This window comes from Scyliorhinus canicula, chromosome 19 (genome assembly GCF_902713615.1).
Source record: "Scyliorhinus canicula chromosome 19, sScyCan1.1, whole genome shotgun sequence".
Classification (NCBI taxonomy): Eukaryota; Metazoa; Chordata; class Chondrichthyes; order Carcharhiniformes; family Scyliorhinidae; genus Scyliorhinus; species Scyliorhinus canicula.
Genome location: NC_052164.1, coordinates 44,058,694 through 44,079,763, shown reverse-complemented (window position 1 = coordinate 44,079,763; position 21,070 = coordinate 44,058,694). Strand labels below are relative to the sequence as shown.

Sequence of the window (21,070 nt, the reverse complement as noted above, 5' to 3'; positions counted from 1 at the left end):
GAGAGACAGTCTAATCTGCTACTTTATTATTGGGCTGAGAACAATGAAAAGTATGAAGGTATAAGGATCTGGCTTCCATACGGAGGTGAGCGCTTATACAGGTACAGATTGAGGGCCTTGTTTACTGGTCCACTTCCTTTTCCCCCTGCAAAATTTACTCCAGTAGTGGTGGCCACTCTGTGGATTTGGACACAGTTCAGGCAACATTTTAAGCTGGGCGCCATGTCAATAATAACACCAATCTGCGGAAATCACCTCTTTGCACCGGCGGGTTTGGACTTGTCCTTTGGTCATGGGAAAGGGAGGAGCTGGAGAGGTTTGGGGTCATCTTTATAGAGGGGAAGTTCGCCGGTTTTGAGGATGGTTTGATAAATTCCAACTCCCAAAGAATAACGTATTTATGTTTTTCAGGTCGTGACTTTTTGCGCAAGGAGATTCCTTCCTTTCCCTTGGCACCCTTGCCTTCTCTTTTGGATAAGGTCCTTTCGCTAGCTGAGTTAGGGGAATGGAAGATATCAGATATTTATAAAACCCCTACAGTGCAGAAGGAGGTTATTCGGCCCATTGAGTCTGCACCAACCCTTGGAAAGAGCACCCTACTGAGGTCGGATTTTGTCGATGGAGCAAGCTCCATTGGATGAGGTAGGAAGGTTATGGGAGAGGGAGCTGGATCTGGTTTTTGACGGGGATGTGCGTGTGTGTCTGCATGTGTGTGCGCGCATGCGGAGTGAGGCTTTTCACAGGGTCAACTCCATCTTCACATGTGCCAGGCTCAACTTGATTCAGTTCAAAGTTATGCATTGGGACATCTGACCAGGGCGCGGATGAGTGGGTATTTTCCAGGAGTGGAGGACAAGTGTGAGTGTTGTTCTCAGGGGCCAGAGAATCATACACACGTGTCCTGGTCATGTCCTAAACTTGTAAGCTTTTGGGTCTTCTTCAACACCATGTCAGGGATTCTTGGCACTGAGCTTGTGACCTGCCCGCTGGTGGCCATTTTTGAGGTCCCAGACTCGCCCAAGCGGCAGACGGTTGAAGGCAGATGCCCTTGTTGATAGCCCGGAGGAGAGTTCTGCTTGGGTTGAGGATTCTGGTTCCACCCAGTGCTTCGTCCTGGTTGAGTTGGCTTTTTGTACTTAGACAAAATCAGGTGCTTAATAAGGGAGTCAGCAGAAGTGTTCTACCTTTCATGTCCTATTTCAGAGAGCTGGTCATGGTCAGAATTTGGGATGCTTTGTACATCTTTTAAAAACAAAAATTAGAGTGCCCAATTTTTTCCAATTAAGGGGCAATTTAGCATGACCAATCCACCTATCCTGCACATCTTTTGGGTTGTGGGGGTGAAACCCACGCAAACACAGGGAGAATGTGCAAACTCCACACAGACAGTGACCCAGGGCCAGGATTCGAAGCCGGGTCCTCAGCACCGTAGGCAGCAATGCTAACCATTGTGCCACCGTGCTGCCCTTGTACGCCTTGTTTCTGGGCACGCTTTGTTTGCTTTTTTGGGGATGGATTTGGGAGGGTGGTTGAATTTGGAATTGTATTTGTTATGTTATGTGGTTTTACTGTGCTATATGGAAAATTTTCTCAATAAAAATATTTCAAGAGATTTTGGATAGAGCGCGTATTTCTTAAAATAGAGGAGAAGATCTTGGAACATTCCCAGCTATCCATTCTGTTGTAACCTGATCCAAGGCCACAGGGTCTGCACCATTAGGTTCCCCGTGGTCTGACCGGAGTATAATCTCCTCAGATGATGTGGTGGTCCGAGAACACCGTGGGGCATAAATACCCTGGCCCAAATATGGGCCGAACATGGGAGACCTTTCCGGGAGTAGAAGTCTATCAAGTAGGTGCACAAATATTGTGTTTTTCTGATCCGTCATTGCTTCCTCGTGGTCGCTTGCGTGGAACTTGACACATTCCTTACCTTGACTACCTGCCTTCCTTTCACCCTCTCATTTCCTATCCTTTTCAAAATTATGAGGGGTGATGGAACAATGGTTTAAATTATGAATCAGCTCATAATTATCAGCCATTATTGCTGCTCGTCGAGTGGTCATCACCCTCTGGTATTACAGAAGGTAGTGAATTCTTAAATTTTGCCAAGAGAATGGATTTCTCGCAAAGCCTCATAGGTAGTTTCAATTCCCAATGCTCGGACCCATCTATTAAAATTGTTCTGTTCAAACAAAGGTCTGTCCCGGCTGTTTCCAAGATTCCAAAACTTTTGCTTATATGCCTCCGAACCAATTTGTATGCACCAGTATAGGTTTTTAAAAACGTCATAATAATCCTTAGGCACCTCCTCTGACGGTAAGTATCTTTCTGCACCAGCCCAGTCAATTTACATTGCTTGGGCAATGTCCAGTTTTCCTTCAGCCACTCCATTTGAGTTGCTGTTTTCTCAAATGCCATAAAGACTGTCTCAAAATTAGCCGTGGCCAATCCACTGGTACTGACTCCCTCAAAAGTGGTTTCCTAAATTCCACTTGGTATCGAAGAGTCTGGCTCCTCTTTTCCAAACTACAAAACCTGGGAACACAGCATCCTGGCAAGCAGGCGGTTTCAACTTTGAGTCTCCTGCTTAAAGGCACATCCCGATTATGGGTCCACAGACCAAAATAATAAAAATAAAATAAAATAAATGGGAACAAAGGAAATAAACAGGAAGGAATCTTACAATGCCAACAACAAAATGGTTAAGGCTTTCAGTCATAACTACTATCTGGTCAACCCTGCCTGAATTGTGCATATGCCCAAGCTGGGCGAGAAGAACATTAGGCTTGTTTGTGGTTCATTCGACAACTTGTATTTATATGCCACCTTTAACATAGCAAAATAGTATAGGAACAAAATCTGATATCAAGCCACATGAGAGAGATATTAAGAGTAGGTGGCTCAATGTTTGGTCAAAGAGGTAGCTTTTAGAGAGTATCTTAAAGGAGGAGAGAAAGGTAGAGAATTTTGGGGGTGAAACTCAAACGCTTTGGGATCAGGGAACTGAAGGCAAGTGGCCCGTGGCGGAGTGAAGCAAACTTAGACTATACCGGAGGCCAGAAGGTAAAATTTTCAGACTGTTGTCGTGATAGGGAGTGGCACGGTCATGGAAGGATTTGAATATGAGAATTGAGAACATTAAATTTAAGATGTTGCTGTACCAACAGCCAATTGGGTCAGTAAATGCAGGGGTGATGGGTGAATGGGTCAAATATTCAAGGTAAAATAGCAAGCCAACGTCTTTTGCTAATGTATTGGGCGTGATCAGCAACGTGCCACCATCTCAAGAGAAGCTTCTGATAAGAACCAATGAGAGGAAAAGCTGAAAATGTTTCATTTCATTGTGAAGCACTCTCCTACATCCAAATATGAATGGAGAAAATCTTGCATATAATTAGGTAGCTGGTACAAATACGTCACCCTAAAACAGAGAAGACCGTGCAAGTAGTTTACTTCAGAAGGAAGAAGAAAATGACATAAAAGGAAAGGCATCTCCTCCTTAGTTTCCCTAATATCTACATTTGTTCCTGTTGCTAGGGCTATGAAAATAAATACAACAAAATAGGTGTATGTGCTGTGTAGTTCCCCAGCTGTTGCTTGATGATGTAATTTTATCATTCCATATTAATTACCTGCATCGACTCTCTGGGCACAAACGACAAATCAGAAGCAACCAGGTTCTTTGGTGGAGTAATTCCATCATGGATCAAGCAAGCATATTGATTATGAGAACACATACTGGATGTTGGAAACTAGTGCAGCAGTGCTAAATCCAAGGAGCTTCAGGAAGACTGCCTGCAGCAAAATTGGTGAGTGTAAAGTCTTCAGTGAATGGTGGTTAGAGATGCAACAAATAGGTTGTTTGAAATTGCAGCACATTCTTTTGCAGCACATTAAATTGACAGGAAGAAGGAAATAGGTCACTTTCTAAAAAAACCCACAAAATTGTATATTTTTCTCAGCCGTCCAAATTTAGAGAAAAGGAAAAGAAATAAAAGACAACTTACATTTAGATATCACCTTTCACAACATCAGGATGCACAATGAAATAAATTAATAGGAAATCTGTTTTATCGAATACACGAGGGGAATGTTGGAAAGGATACTCGGAAAACTCGCCTATTTTTCTTTGAATATTGTTTTTCAGCGAAGAGAGCAGATGCTCCTCGGTTTAATGTCTCACCCAGAATATGACATCGCCGGTAATACTGCACTCCCTTAGTTATGAATAGAAGAGCCAGCTTAGATTTTGTGCTTGGGGCTTCAGATCACAACCTTCGAATTCAGATGTGACACAACTAACTACTGAGGCACTGATGATACAGAGAAAGGATGAAATGAGACTCACTAGAGGATTGATGGGAAGATTGAACACATCAAATAAACTAAGGGCCTTTCCTCATTTTCAAAAATGCTTGTGTTCCACCCACTGAGCAATAATTAACAAGATTTGCCTTTGCCTGTCTATCCAGATCAGGGAAACCAACAGACTTATAATGTAAACTCAACTGGCCCAGCCTGGCATTCACGGAGGCAGATTTACAAAGTTACTGTCACACAAATTTGTGTTTTCAATTGGACTGGTCATTTGAGCACTTAGCATGAACTTCCTGGTATGTCCAATAATGGCCAATCTGAACAACTGCCCAATAAAGGGAGATAGCAATCTGAAGTACAGTTGCACTTCTCAATCAGTGCACGAAAACAGGAAATATTCAAACTCACCTGCAGGGACATTTCAATTATCATCAACAGTTTCTTAATACCGATCCATACATTTGTCCCCTTCACATGTTGTGTGATTCTTGCTCGCTCTCGATCATCAAACCTGCCAAGAAGCTGTAAAGCAGAGTTAGTTGGTTTCTCATTAAAAACGTCTCCTTTCTTCTTCACCACATGCACCCTCCCCACTTCCACGCTGCCCCCAAAGGTGTGATCTATCACTGGCGTATAATTCCACAGGTGCCAGCTCCCGTCTAGTTCCTTGCCCATGTGGAAATCCAATGAGCATCAGCGTGGTACCCACTAAAGAGGACATCTCACCCAATTGATCCTGCTCTCGCTCAACATCCAAAATGGAGACTTTCCCAGAAGGAATCATGGGAAGAAAGCTGGCTGATTTTCCTCTCCCCAATCACAAGGCCTTAGAATCTGTCAAGTGCTAACCATGGGCCACCTGACTAAAGTCTGTATGGGTTCAACTGCCTTAATCAGCTGATTCAATCAGAGGAAGTTTACCAGTCATAGATGACGTGCAAAATAATCCATTGGATACGCACTATAACAGGGAAACAATTATATACCACCTGACATACTGAATTTTAACAGTGTAAAGCCATAACAGTGAGATAGCAGCGAGATCACTTGCACGAACATGCAACAAGCCAAAATACTTAAGATATAGATGGATTAATCAGGAACAGTTATGGCTACAATGAACTGAAACCTGTCCAGGTGAACGGATGCAATAGAAAAACAGATTTAAAATTACTGACAACTGTATTCATTAAGTGTAGGTATCAACCTACATTAAATATACTCTTTCAAAGGAATAAATCATTGATAGCAATACTTAATGACATGTCATTCAACTACTGTGACACGTTATATATGAAAATAATTTCGATCAAAAAGATCCAAATGTTTGATGGATCTGCTCAAGTTGTTGCAGGACAAAATTAGACCCCATGATAGGAGCATTTGACCAAATATTATACCTGCTTTGTTACTTCAAGATGTCTCAAAGATATACCATTTCCAGCTAGTGTGTGCTACACTTTGAAGTAAAGAGAGGTGTGGGAGACTGGAAGCCCCATGGGCTACATGCTGAGTGACACAATTCCAAACCCAGAAAAATCAACCTCAGTTAAAGACTGCAGAATGGAGTTACACAGAATTTTACTCTGCATCTAGCTCTGCTAGCACTGATCTATGAGGACTACTGACCTTGGGTACCCAAATGCTTTAATCCCTCAAACTAACATTCTTTATCTCAATGTGCCAAAATATTTTTGAAGAAGTAGTTTAAAGGTCCTGAGAATGAAGATTAAAATTAACAATTTCTCAGCATTTGTTCCTCCAACAGGAGCGAGAATGGGGAGAGTTTAAATGTATTTCAGTACAGCAAAGTGCAGGCCTTTAGAATGATTCAATGTACAACTAGACCTGTCTCTCAGCATTCGTGAAGCCAATATTCACTCTCAGTTGCAAAAATGAGGCAATTTATTCAGATGTCATGCACGCCAGATTGAATATGCATAGAAGTTAAACTTTTTTTTTTTTTAAATTTAGATTACCCAATTATTTTTTCTATTAAGGGGCAATTTAGCGTGGCCAATCCACCTACTCTGCACATTTTTGGGTTGTGGGGGCGAAACCCACGCAGACACGGGGAGAATGTGCAAACTCCACACAGACAGTGACCCAGAGCCGGGATCGAACCTGGGACCTCAGCGCCGTGAGGCGGTTGTGCTAACCACTAGGCCACCGTGCTGCCCTAGAAGTTAAACTTGATGGACTGCTGTGTATCAGCTTTCCATCTATCTTAGATATAGTGACAATAGTGACAATATCTTAGACTGCCCAAATGAGATGGCTCTGGAAACACCTGCATTTCAATTATATTAAAACTTTTCATTTCTGGCTCTCACTGCCATAAGGTTACACTAATAACAGGGCATAAACCTGTAAGAGAAGTCCTGCCCTGCCCATCATTCCATTGCAGTGTCAGGAATGAGTGCTGCATCACTCAGACTACTGTTGCTGACTCAATTTCTGAACAACAAAATTGCATGCTTTCACAATATGTGGCATCATTACAGAAGCGTGCCCTTCAGAAATGACTCACTTGAGTTTGGGCCAACACCTTTGACATGGATGGGTAAAACAACCACACCGTGGGACAGTCTGAAATTGGGAGCATCCTCATTATACTAAGCAAACCCATTTAAAAAAATTATTTCATGGATGTGAGTGTCGCTGACAAGGCGAGCATTTGTTGCCCACCCCTAGTTGCCATTTCATGATGAACCACACTCTTGAACTGGCGGTGTAGGTACATATAGTACTGTTAAGAAGGGGGCTCCAGGTTTTTGACCCAACGGTCAAAACAACAGTATCTACATTTCAGTTGAGGATGGTGTGCGACTAGGGTGGCAGTAGGCTTAGGACCAGGATCATCAGTGGAGGCCCAGAGTTGTTGCTAAGGGGCCTCAACGTCATGGCCCTGACGAGGTGGGAGTTTGGGAGGCGGGCATTGTGGGATGCTGTTTGGTTTGGATAGTGGAGAGCAGTTCTTATTGCCTCCTCTGTGGAACACAGAGCGGCTAATCAGGAGGGTCCCCCATCATCACTCCCACCCAGACCAGTCCTGAGAGTATACGTGGTGTACTTGTCCAGGTAGTATGGGACACCACCCCCATCCAACCCTGCTCCCACTACTGGTTTAATACCAATGGCGGAGAGATGAGGCTCTTAAGTTGCCCTTAATTGCCTGCAGGCAGGAATGCCAACCTCCAACTTTCTCACCCCAGAATTAATCGAGGAACGTTGGAAAAGTGGTGGGTCCTCCACCCCTGCATCTTCCGTCCATTTAAATGGCAGCACCCACACTTTTCCCAGGGGTGTTAAACTCTGCCCATTGTGTCAGAAGACCCCAGGTACCAGTTCATCAACAACTCACATGACATTAGCCTCCTTTAAAATTTTGAACACAAGATTGTAGAGACTTGGAAAGACGATGCGCAAGTCATTAAACATAAGTTGCACAGCCTCAGAATGCAGGAGCTCAGTTGATAATTATTAAATCAAGCAAGGCGACCCAGTGATATCAGGAAGTGCAGAAGATTTATCGGATATGATTATATAAAGAAAAGAACATTGATGGAATTGTGTGAGCCCAATGTTAACTGCTGCGTCCATTGAACCTGGAAGTTATTTTCATCAGTCTTGAAGTGAAGGTGGCTTGAAGGATTTTGATTTTAAAAAGTAGTGAGTCGTTACAATCTAGAAGTAGACACTGTCTGAAAGGGTGGAGGAGGTAGATTCAATCATGGGTTTCAAATGAGAATTAATTACATAAGCACACCTGAAGGGGAAAAAATGCAAAACTACATAGAAACAAAGAGATAAACTGGTCTTGCAAATAGTTGTCGCAGGTGAAATGTGACCAAATGGCCTCCTCTTGTGTTACAACCTGTGATCTTATTCCATTAACTTCCAACACTGTACTGGTCGTATTCTTTGTGAGGATATGCTTACCTCCAAAGCTTCCATTAACTGTTGCCCTGTGTTTATGTTTGGAATATGGATACTGGTGCTGAAAACGTCCATCATCTCCATCTCCTGGAGGACATCTTTACGACTGGTGGTCCCAATGATTAACAACTTACGGCCCTGTAAACACCAATGCAAGACAACACTAAGCAACAAGTAACTCAGAGGCACTCAGGTACACTACTTCAGAAAGTCAAAATAAGTTACATCTCATTCGCCATTTGGGCAAAAATTAAAATTAAATGCGATTGAGCAACCTCTACCAGGGCTGTTTGCAAAACGGCTGCTTCATAAGTCTCTTGGTTACTTTTCACAATCTATGCACCTGCAGGAAATTGCTAGTGTGAAATTCAGTTCTGTTCCTCACCTTGTCTTGTTCTTTGAGGGAAGGTTAGGTGGAACAGCTCTAGTATTTGCATTTTTGCAGTCATGGATTTGGAAAATGGCAGAATGAGTCCTTCACTGGAATTATTGTGGCTTGGAACCTGCAAATGCCATTTCACCATTGCTTAAGTGTCCCAACCTCATTTGGCATCTACCCATGTTTTGGAAAATACAAGCTGTGGGCACCATAGGAGCAGATGCACATCCAATCACTTATTCGAGTTTGGTTTTCAGCATTTTCAAGTGCGATCACAAGTGTGAACTCAGTGTTGTCGCCCTTAACAAAATAAGTCTCATATCTCAAGATGTCCAACTTTAAGGCTGCCAGAAACTCCTTACATTACAACAGTGACCACAGTTCAATATCACTTCATTGACTATTAAGCACTTTGGGACAATCTGAGGTTTGGTGTTACATAATTGAGGTGCTACATAAATGTATATTATTTCTTAAGTTTTCTGAATCTGAAACATTTTCATGGTTAGTCTCATTCATCTGAAAAGAGACTCTCACAGTAGAGGACAAAAGCTGCTTCAGTGGTGCCCACTTTCCCCAGTGGAGCCGTCGAGGTTCAAGAGGGGCCAGATCTCTCCAGCATAAACATCCCAACTGCTGTCCTCAACTGGAAGGCAAGTCCAGAGACAGTCAATGAGGATGCCGCCTCTGGGGAAATAGCTCAACTGATCACTTTGCTGGCAAGTGCAAGTTCAAGACCCCTCCATTTTACCCCGATGCTGGGATCCCTGTCCAATCTCATTTCAGAAGAACTACTTGCAGTTTGGGAGGGCTTGACGGCTCTCTCCAACAACATGCAGCAAAGAACATAACATTTTATGGTAGCTGTTTAAATTCAGAGCACTGAGTTTAAGTTTCACGCCAGAGATTTGATCACATAGACTGTCATTTCATTGGAGGCAATGAGGGAGTGCTACATTGGCAGAGACATTAAACCAAGATCACACCTGCCTTCTCGGAAGGATATAATAGATCGCATGGCACCACTCGAAGAGCAGAGGAGTTGTCCTGGCCAATATAAATCCCCATAACCAGTACTGTCCAATTCATTCGCCACATGTGGTGAATCAGTCACAGATATGTGGCAAATAAATGCTGCTCGTTTTTAGAGCCACACAATACTGAGTTGTGTTAAAGCTATGTGTGTTTATATGTAAAACAAAATTAAAGGAACTTTAACAAAAAAAAAAGAGATACAGATCAATGTTTTCAAAAAGAAACAGGGTGGGCATTTGAGGGAAATAAACTTGCAGGGCTATGGGGTTAGAGCAGGGAAAGGAACTGACTCAATGGCTGAATAAAGAATGGCATGGACTTGATGGGCAAAATAGCCGTTCTCTGTGCACAATGATTTGAACGGTGTAATTACAAACCTGGAAGATCATCGAATCGGTATATTGTAAGTAAACTCAGACAATCCAATGTTTCTACAGAGAACATTAAAAGATATGAAAACGGAAAGTATTTGTTTGAGTCTTATGGCCTTTTCCAGAAAATAATTAGATTTTGAGGTATTTTTAAAAAATACAGTGAGGCTAAACATGCCTTGTTTCTTCTTACTGATAAAACTGCTCCCCACACTTTCACTGATAGTAGGATGATACAGGTACCAGTGATATGCTAGAAAACACGCCTGCTTGAGGATTTAACACCAGTACCTTAACATCAACAATCTGCATGTTCACTGTACTTATCTAACAGCATAGAAGTTTAGGAGCAGCTATCACACACACAGCATAACCATATCTTGGAAGGTGAATTTCACATTAGACTGCCCAAATTTTGAATTGTACCAGCAGCTCTGCTTCTAAGAAAGGGCTTGTGAATTGTAATAATGGCAGGAAGCTAGTCAATTTTCAAAACTAGGTGTTTTCTTAGTTACATGGCAGCCAAGAAAAGGCAAAGCTGCATTTGGTAACATTGGTGTTTTCAAAACTACATTGAGCAAGTTCTGCACTAAGATGGTGATGTCCTGTTCGACTGCAGTAAACTGGCTATTTTATGTGGGATGGGGAAGAAAGGAGAGAAAAGGGTAATTTATATTCACTCCACATTTGCTAAATCCACCCTATTTAATCAACATTGTCCCTCTATTCAAATTCAACTTGGGCCTTGACTCAAGTATGTTAGAACAGAGAATCAGCCTGAAAAAGAGCAGTACTGTATCTGCTCTTCCCCACCCCCAATCCAAACACTTTGCAAATTCTTTTACTGTGGTCTAAACTTCAATTACAGGATTAACAGTGTTTCTCAATTCATGCTACCTGTGGTGTGTTAAATACCCTGATGGCTGAGAGAAGCTAACTGATAGGGACTGCAGCACTGTTCTTTTCCTTTCCTCCTGAACCCATCATAATACACTTTTAATCCAAAGATGTTTCTGCAATACGGTATGTGTCAGATTCTGCCGAAACCACCCTTACCCCATAATAAAAACGTAGATGCCACACTAATGCAGCAACACTGTGTGCAAACTCACTCACACATAGTTGCTTGAAAGTTGCAGTTCGTGAATTAGGTTTCTGCTGCTAAACAAAGCATGGTTTATGCTGGTAATTTGGGGAAACACGTTGGGGCTCTGGCTATCCACATTCCCAAAAGAAAAACAGAAGAAACTCTGCTTACGTTGTCCCAGATGCTGCAGATTCCGGAGGCTTGAGTGAAAGCCACCATTTTGCTTGTTCTGAAGGCCTCTAGATGAGCAACTCCATTTAATCAAACTTAAAAGCACTATCGAAGAAGGAAAAACTGCCACCGCAACTATGACAGTAAAGCAGCATATGAATTGTACGAAGTTCTCAGCAACAGATCAGTTTGTGAGGAGTCAATAGATTGTGGGCTCAAGTATTTCTTTAGAGGTCTGAATCCAGGCTGACGTGCTACTGAAGGTGCACTGCATTACTGAAGGTGCACTGCATTACTGAAGGTGCATATCAGGCAATATATTAACTGAGGACTCTTTTGCCCTCTTGGTTGGATGCAAAAGATCCCATTTAAAAGCGGAGTACGGAGGGGTGGTTGTCCCAGTGTCCTGATCTATATGCATCTCGCAGCCAATACCATCAAACAGATTATCTGGTCATTCTCACAGTGCCGTTTGTGGGAATTTGTTTGGTGTAAACTGACTGACATGATTCCAATGTTACAACAGTGACTAAGCTTCAAAAGTACTTCATTGGTGGTAAAATGTTTTGGGGCATCCTGACGTCTTGAATGGGGTTAGATAAATGCAAAGTTTTCTTCACAATTTGAGAAAAAAGTGAAAAAAACCATGATAAAATAACAAATCCAGTTGAAACTATTTTTTGCTTTCGCAGATTTTTTTAAACACATAGTAACATAAACGCTGAGGAACAAAACACTTCTTCCTCGTTGAGAACCCTGCATTTGTGTTCTCTGTGGTCATGACCTGATGTTTCTTCTACACCACTTGGACCATGCGAAAGTCAAACAAACCTCAAAAGAAAATCTTCAACTGCACAATTGTGCCTTACATTACCAACCATTTTGTGGCTTCGGGGTGAGATTATCACTCCGTGCCCGGAGTCTGTTCAAATTAATTTTATATGGGAGAGTCACAGAAGAACAAATAGGATGTTTTCATTCAGGAGGTGTGATTGAATTTAAATGCTGCGCTCAAAGTTTAAAGGATGGAGCACTATTCTACTACAGCACCAGTTTTTTCACACCTTGCATTTTTTAAAGTTTATTTTGATCTTGCAGAAATATCAGAGTGGAAGTGATATTGTTCTAATTTACTTTGCCACTTGCTAGTCATAAATTGTCGCAGATCTAGGATTCCTTTCGTTGTTTACTAATCCAGGACTGGAGCAGGACGGAAGCATACGCCAGAGACATTACCCACAGAGCAAGTGAAAGGGATTCAAACCAGCTGCTCTATTGCAGCTTCTAGCAGCCAGGGTTGGTAATAACTTAGCAGGGAATAAATGCGCCTGCATCAGAAATCCTACAGACAATACCTTGAGATTATTTCCATGGGATACAGTTTTCGTCAACATGTTGACCAACAGCACTTCATACAGCTCATGATTTGTTCACTGTACAAACAGAACACCAAAAACAAAGTGGTTATTTATTTTCAAAGAGCAGGACTGGTATGCAGGGAGAAGAGCACAAACAAGCGTTCTTCTACAAACTGCCTGGAGAAACAAAATGGGGTCAACAGGTATGCAAGTAATTCAGCTTTTGCTCAGCATTGAATTCCTGTTTCAGTTCACACCAAGTAGACCGGCTGCATAAAAACCTTCAAAGTCAAAAAAGATGAAGCCTGATAATTACAAAATTATTTTTTTCAAGAGATATTGAAGTATAGGAAGTGTTGGTTAAGAACTGTTTCCAAGTTCAACGCAGAACTTAACCACTGAAATACCTTGGAAACCACTCAAGAATGCCCAAGGCATTAAAGCAATATTCAGTATAATGTGAAGGTAAAGTTAATATGGATAGAGAACAGAATTAGCACCTCTTCCTTAATTGCCATCTTACAACCTTAATGCTATCATTGACTATTGACATGTTGGAACTTTTTCCCCATTTGGGGAATGCAGGACGGGAAAGAAATTTTAAAAGGTTAATAAAAACCCAAGGCGTTTTAGTTGAAAAAGCAAATTAGGAAACAGCTTCCTATTTGTATGAAGGCAAGATGTTTTGCTTCTCAAATGCGTCATAAAATAAAAGTTAATCACAGTAAGGGTGCACTTTTCTAGCACTTCCCACTGCTCTTTACTCTCTTCTCTTTGTACAGGTTTGTTTCACAGGACAGTGCATGATCAAGTGAAGTTGTTTTTTGTATCTTGTACAGGAAGACAATATATTTGTTGCTACTTTTGAGACCAGAAAGTTCCCCACCAAAAACGCATGCACACAGAAAAAAATTGGGGTTAGGTGGATGGGAAATCTCCCAATACAGAGATACCTCCTGATGGTTCCAAAACTATAGTTTGTTCGGAAGGCCATTTACACCCCATCACATAATGGTTCCAATGGTAAAGACAGCCTAAAACGGAGCTATATCATTTTCTAAAACCTAACCATTGTTCCTGCTGCTGTTTCCTGGAGACTCCAGAACTGTCTGTTCTATGTACAAACATGAGCAGAGATATAATCTGGTTGGGCTGTAGTATTAATCCCTCATTGCCATGAGCATACACAGATGGGCATGAAGCAAATCCACCTTAGCAAATTACCAGGGAATGAGCAGCAACAGCTTAACTACATCCCAACAGGAGACAACACCATGGGAGGAAAAGGGATAAAACAAGAAGGGAAAAAGGAATGAGGATCCTTTGTTTATAGTTGGTGTTCTTCTACGTAGAAGGCTGGTACCCTCCCATAACCCCATCAGGCATAGCCTGCATGCAGGTTTCATAATTTTGTTTTTCCTGTGCAGCATCCTTCATTGTTGCTGGGTCAAAGTCCTAGAACTGACTTGCTAACAGCACTGTAGGTGTACCCCCACCACATGGACAGAAGGCGGCTCATCATTTTCTCAAAGCCAGTGTTTCAAATAATTGTGGTTCGCGGTACCTCAGAGGTGTCATGCACCATCATCTGAATGCAGGAACCTTTAAAAAGGTAAATTCAAAATGTTATCCACATCTCCTGCATACCAAAGTACGCTCCTAATCTCACACCAATAACCCCCATTGCCCCACATATCTCCCACATCAATGTATGCCCCCCCACCCCCCCAAACAATCACAATAGCCCCTCATGCCCAGGTTTCACCCCATGCCAACATATGCCCCCCAACCCAGTCCTTGTGGCCCCTCATGTTCCCTATGCCCAGACAACCCCCACTGCCATGATACCCTAATGCACACTATGGCACTTCCATGCCTATATGCTGCATACAAGAATGAACCATCAAGCCTGATTATGTATTCTTCGCTGAGAGTCCAGAAATCCATTAGCTTGTTGAAACACCCGAGTCCCAGGGAAAGCATTGTTGGCTGGCAACTCTGGCTCTCTGATTTCTTCTGTCAATTCTGCAATGTTATTTACACAAGATCAAAAGATTTCAAGTGCTTACAGTTTCTGCTATTGATGCTAAAGATATGATGCCATATCTTTGTACGGTTGGGGGGTGGCCTGCATGACGTGGCATGGAGAGCTTGTAGGGCGAAGATTAGTGGGCCCGACATCATGGAAGAATTTTTAAAAGTACTCATGAGTGGATAACAGAGTGCCAAATGAATTGGGGTAACAGAATATGTACAGATTAAGCCTCCAATGACACCAGCGGCTGCAGTTCCATAAAACCACAAGTTAACAGTTGCTCAATGGTTTGCCAGTTAAACTATATTCATTAAAGCCTTCCATGTAGTAAATAAAATGACACCTAGCCAAGAAAGAGAGATTAGATCACGTGACCAAATGATTTGTCAAGTAGATTTTAAGCTGCATCTTAGAGGAGGAGAGAGATGGAGGTGTGGGAGGCCAAACAGCTGAAGGTAACCATCACCAATGTTGGAGTGAAGGAAGTGGTGGATGCAGAGGCCAGAGTTGGAGGGAGGAACTAAAAGCTCCTTAAATGCACTCTCGCTATGACAATGAGCCATATAGACGAGGGAGATATCAGGTTCGATCCGCAGTTGTGGAAAGTACATGAAAAAGACTAAGAGATGGAGGTTAAGTTTGAACTGAGGGGAAAGATAGAAAGGTTCGACAATTCATGGACATTATTCATTATGCACTTTCAAGAACTGGATAACATCGAACATTAGTTGGGGGACAATGAGCAGATAATCTGTTTTACCTGTTGGATGAGGGATAAATATTGGCCGAGACACTGGGGGGCAATTTTCTGGCACTTCTTCAAAACATTTTTAAGCCCCCAAAAAATCCCGAACCTTTTAAATCTACCCGAGGGCTGTCAAGTGACAGCACGTCAGACAACGCAGCACTCCCTCAATGCATTATTGGAGTGCCTGCCTGTTCTTATGCTCAAGTATCTACAGTAAGAAGTCTTACAACACCAGGTTAAAGTCCAACAGGTTTGTTTCAAACACGAGCTTTCGGAGCGCAGCTCCTTCCTCGGGTGAATGGAGAGGTATATATATACCTCTCCATTCACCTGAGGAAGGAGCTGCGCTCCAAAAGCTCGTGTTTGAAACAAACCTGTTGGACTTTAACCTGGTGTTGTAAGACTTCTTACTGTGCTCACCCTAGTCCAACGCCGGCATCTCCACATCAGGTATCTTCAGTGGTACTTGAACTCACAGCCTTCTAACTTGAATGCGCTACCACTGAACCATAGCTGACATTAGGTTAGTCTCCAAGACACTCTCCAGTTGAATACAGCATGCCCACACACAATAAGACAGGTTCCACATAAAGGGTTGGTTTGCAAGAGGTATCATTGGCCACAGTATCCCAGCAGGAACATCTACAGTAAAGGAAATTGAAGGGGAAATCACTACCGCCACAAGAATTAAGCCATTTTACTACAGCCTGGGGCAAGTCCGAGTTGGAGTTGAATAGTGTACTGCTAAATCATTTGCATTTCAATATCTAATATGTAGCCTCCAACAGCCTTCCCCATTTCTCAGGAAATGTCGGGTCTCTAGTCCATTTAAGAAAATGCAAACAAAATCCCCCTTGGGGTCACGCTGTAGGTCATACAGCCTTGCACATTCTTTTGATGTTACAGTTTTACATCATTCGTCTGAAGGTCTGCTCCTGCCTTTCTCCATCACCAACCCCCACTCCTGTGCACACAGAAAATTAAGTGAAGATATAAGTTTAGGCAACTTCACAGACTACCTGTCAGTTAATGCAACCCAACATCTTTGACAGACTGAAATGGCCTCAGGTAAATCTTCTGAGTAACAAGAGGAAAGAAAGACAAAGCTCAGTCAGCTGTGGTACAGCTGGCCACACCAAACACTTTTCCATTCAGGTGAAACTTAAAAACTAACACTCTTCTGCAGGTCAAGTGTTAAAACCATTACCGTACCAAGAGCAGACAGTGCTTCCCGTGACTGGTCAACATTAGGCAGTGGCTAAGTGACCTGGCCACTTCTAGAAGGTGCCAAAGGTTTTGGGCAAATAAGTGCCTGGGGCAGAATAGTGGAAACACCATGAAGAGGCGGATGAACTAATCCTCGAATTTGCCAACGTTATCCACACTGCGAATGATGCGGCCGGAGGCCACAAGCCAATGAAAATACAGGACAAACTAATGCTGCACAGTCCACGATAATGCAGCTAAGCATGCAGCAATCAGAAGGACATGTCTTCCTAATTATATGATGTATGATATGATATATACTCCTGAAATGCTGCTGCTCCACGAGTTGGTTCACTTAACACATCCACAATAACGCAAACATCTCCATTGGGATCATAGAATCCCTACAGTGCAGGAGGCCATTTGGCCGGTTGAGTCGGCACCAATCCTCAGAAAGAGCACTCTACCTAGGCCCACTCCCCTACAACTCCAAAACCTTTTTAAAAAATAAATTTAAGAGCACCTAATTCTTTTTTTCCCCAATTAAGGGATAATTTAGTGTGGCCAACTCCCCTACTCTGCACATCTTTGGGTTGTGGGGGTGAGACCCACGCAGACACAGGGAGAATGTGCAAACTCCACACGGACAGTGATCCGGGACGGGGATCGATCCCGGGTCCTCCGTGCCATGAGGCAGCAGTGCTAACCACTGTGCCGCCGTGCCGCCCCACCACCCCGAAACCTAACCTACACATCTTTTAACACTAAGGGGCAATTTAGCATGACCAATCCACCTAACTTGCACATCTTTAGATTGTGGGAGAAAGCCAGAGCAGCTAGAGAGAACCCACATAGACACAGGGAGAATGTGCAAATTTCACAGTGACCCAAGGCCGGAATCAAGTCCTGGTCCCTGAAGCTGTGAGGCAGCACTTCTAACCACTGTCACCGCACCACCCAATTATTATCCCCAGTTATCTGCAGTGGTTCAAGGTGGCTCATCATCATCTTCTCAAGGGCAATTACGGCTGGACAATAAAGGCTGGTCTTTCCAGCACCGCTAACAACCAGAAAGGAATATAATCATCACACATCACTTGGTGTAGAATTCCCTCCTGAAAACACTCAACTAAAAGGGTCGCCCATTTAAACCAGAAATAAGGTGAAATTGTTTCACTGGGGGTTGTTATGTTTTTGGAATACCCTTCCTGAAAAGGCTGTGGAAGCAGAATCTTCAATATTTTGAAGGCAGCGGTGGATAGGTTCTCGGTAAGCAAAGGGGTGATAGGTTATTGGGAGTACGACATAGAACATACAGTGCAGTAGGAGGCCATTTGGCCCATCGGGTCTGCACCGACCCACTTAAGCCCGTGCTTCCACGTACTATCCCCGTAACCCAATAACCCCTCCTAACCTTATTTGGTCTCTAAGGGCAATTTATCATGGCCAATCCACCTAACCTGTACGTCTTTGGACTGTGGGAGGAAACCGGAGCACCCGGAGGAAACCCACGCAGACACGGGGAGAACGTGCAGACTCCGCAGACAGTGACCCTGCGGGGAATCGAACCTTGGACCCTGGCACTGTGAAGCTACAGTGCTATCCACTTGTACTACCGCGCTGCCCAAAAAAAAATGAAGTTACTGTGAAAAGCCCCTGGTTGCCACATTCTGCCGCCTGTTCGGGGAGGCTGGTACAGGAATTGAACCCGCGCTGCTGGCCTTGGTAGGCTTTACAAGCCAGCTATTTAGCCCACTGTGCTAAACCCCGAACGTCAGTAGGCGGTCAGCCTTTCTTTCCAGCCAGCTAAACAATGACCTCTAGTTTGTAAATACGTCCATGTCACTGGGAAAAGTGTGATTTTGGTGCAAATATAATAAATAACATCTCCTCATTAACTGCCAAGGTTCACGGGTCAAAAATTATCTTGGCTATAGCCTGGGGAAACTGATCCTATCTTATGGTGAAAATTGAATCCAAACCATGTATTGAATTTAAAAAACTCCATACAACAACTTCTCTCACAAAAGCAGGTTGTGATTCATGAGATTCCTGGTCATTGACCTGTTCTTCTCACTCAGCAAATTAAGTGCTTAATCAGTGGTAGACTGGGGATAAGCCAGCATTTTTGGCCTTAACAATGGTAACACACCAACACTAGCGTTAGTTATATTATGTTTTTATGACCCCTAGTTTTGGACACTAGTGTCTATCCTTCTCTACATTTACCATATCAAACTCTCAATTTTAAACACCTGCATTTAGTTATGCAGTTTACAAAATTTCCCTAAAATATGGGTGGATAAGTGAGGGAGTGATAGATTGAGTATCTGAAAGAGGCGCCAATGTTTTCCAAATCAAATCCAAGTTAGCATTGAAAAAAAACTTCAGCACTTCGGTGATAACTCTCATGTGTACCACAGAGAATCGCTCATCGCCTACCCCATGGGGTTTGTGGAACGGGTTACCATGCCAAAGGGCGGAGGCCCATCCAGCAGGGACTAGTTATCGAGCCTTTAAATGTCATCCCAGACTCAATGTTCGCTCCAGGCTGGGACACTCATTTTATGCACCGCGGGTGCAGCTTTACTTTTGAATTTAGAATAAATTGGTTTGAACCTTCATCTTCATGTCTTCTGGATTAATACAGCTTCCAGGCAATCATCAATTTCCCTCATGCTTTCCAACACCCAGTTGTTGCCATTCGTCTTGATCTGTGTTTTTTAATTTGTTCATGGGACGAGGGTGTCCCTAATTGCCCTTGAGGGGGCAGTTACGAGTCAAACACCTTGATGTGGCTCACATTCATCACCAGATTGGTTTTTAAGATAATTGGCAATGGTTTCATGGTCACCTTTAGACTTTTAATTCCAGATTATTATTGCTTTCAAATTTCACCATCTACAGTGGCGGGATTTGAGATTGAGCCCCCAGAGCATTATTCTGGGTCTTTGGTTTACTAGTCCAGTGACAATACCACTATGCCATCGCCTTCTCGCTAATTTTATTAAATTAATAGCAGTGGTCTGAACAAAATACTCCAAGTTTTGAAATGTTACAGGACAGCCCCTGAAGCATAAAGCAAGAGGCTCCAATTCCAAAGATGCTCTGTATTTTACCAAATATCCACCCACAAGGTAATTTTCACCAAGCTGAAGTAGATCTGTCAATTTCCAAAACCACCAGACATTCAGTACGATTTTCTGCCATATGCAACGATCAAACAGGAATATTGCTATGCATGCAAAATGGATCCTGAAAATTTAATCCAGTAGCACAGTGGTTAACACTGTTGCTTCACAGAACCAAGGTCCCAGGTTCAATTCATGGCTTGGGTCACTGTCTGTGCGGAGTCTGCATGTTCTCCCCGTGTCTGCGTGGGTTTCCTCCCGGTGCTCCAGTTTCCTCCTACAGTCCAAAGATGTTCGGGTTAGATGGATTGGCCATGCTAAATTGCCTTTAGTGTCCAAAGATCGCCTCGATACTGCAACCCATTGTTTCAAATGGGAAAGAATGTAAAACATCATTTAAGAGAGCAGTATTCAATGATGTGACAGCATATTTGAAAACCCCACTGACTGGGTTAGATTGCAGCAGACTACCACTGAACTTCACAAGTTCTCAACTGGATAGTCAAACAGCAGATACGGGTAAGAGGTCCAAACAGGCTACCGGCTGTGTCCGTCGGCATTATGCTCTTAAAGTTCTCGGACAAAAAGGTCCAAAACACTGCTTTCATCCTGAAAAGTGAGGACACATTCATCACCAGTGTAATTTTCCAGACACAAAGGAAATACTGATCACCTGAATCCATCTTTTGTGTTATATACTGTGTCCCTGAAGGCACTGGAAAGTTGATACAATTTTGAATGTCTGTGTTGTAACAGGAGGAGAAACCAAACTTTTGTGACGTACATAGAGTCAATGTGTGATTAAATACGCTTTATATTGGAAGACAGATAGCTAAAACCCAAAACAAAAACCAAATTAATCAGTCGATCTCCACTGTGCACTTCAGGCATAATTCAAGATAGATATTCGAGTTTCCATTTGCTAAACCAAAACATTTACCTTGTTCAACTGTGATGACTATTTTAATCACTTGATAAGTTGAACCTTTGCATGGTTAATACTTGGGTTTGTTGTAACAAGCATCAAAAGTATACATGGTTTTATTAATATTACAACGGCCCCTCAACAAAATGAATCCTTTAAATTTGAAATGCATTTACTTATTCACCCTAGAGCCTGTCCTTTGTCAGTTTACAATCAAGGGGAAGGTCAATGACCAGCTCCCACACTTCAACCAATGTCATTCTGCAAACATTTACCTTTAGGTGCTATTTTTAAATAAATGCTCAAAGATCTCAACTCCTCTCCTCCACTTAAATTCACATCATTACAGAAGGAACAAGAATTCA

The 21,070-nt window shown here is 42.7% G+C and overlaps 1 protein-coding gene across 1 annotated transcript in view; it reads right to left on the bottom strand.

The window, feature by feature from the left end:
- Positions 1-21,070, bottom strand: part of LOC119953848 (vesicle-fusing ATPase) — a 303,368-nt gene that overhangs the window by 47,084 nt on the left and 235,214 nt on the right. The window contains exons 18-19 of the mRNA XM_038778413.1: positions 8,263-8,397; positions 4,729-4,842 (exon numbers count right to left, since the gene is read on the bottom strand). Coding sequence (XP_038634341.1) covers positions 4,729-4,842; positions 8,263-8,397 — 249 coding nt within the window. The remainder of the gene's footprint in view (positions 1-4,728; positions 4,843-8,262; positions 8,398-21,070) is intronic.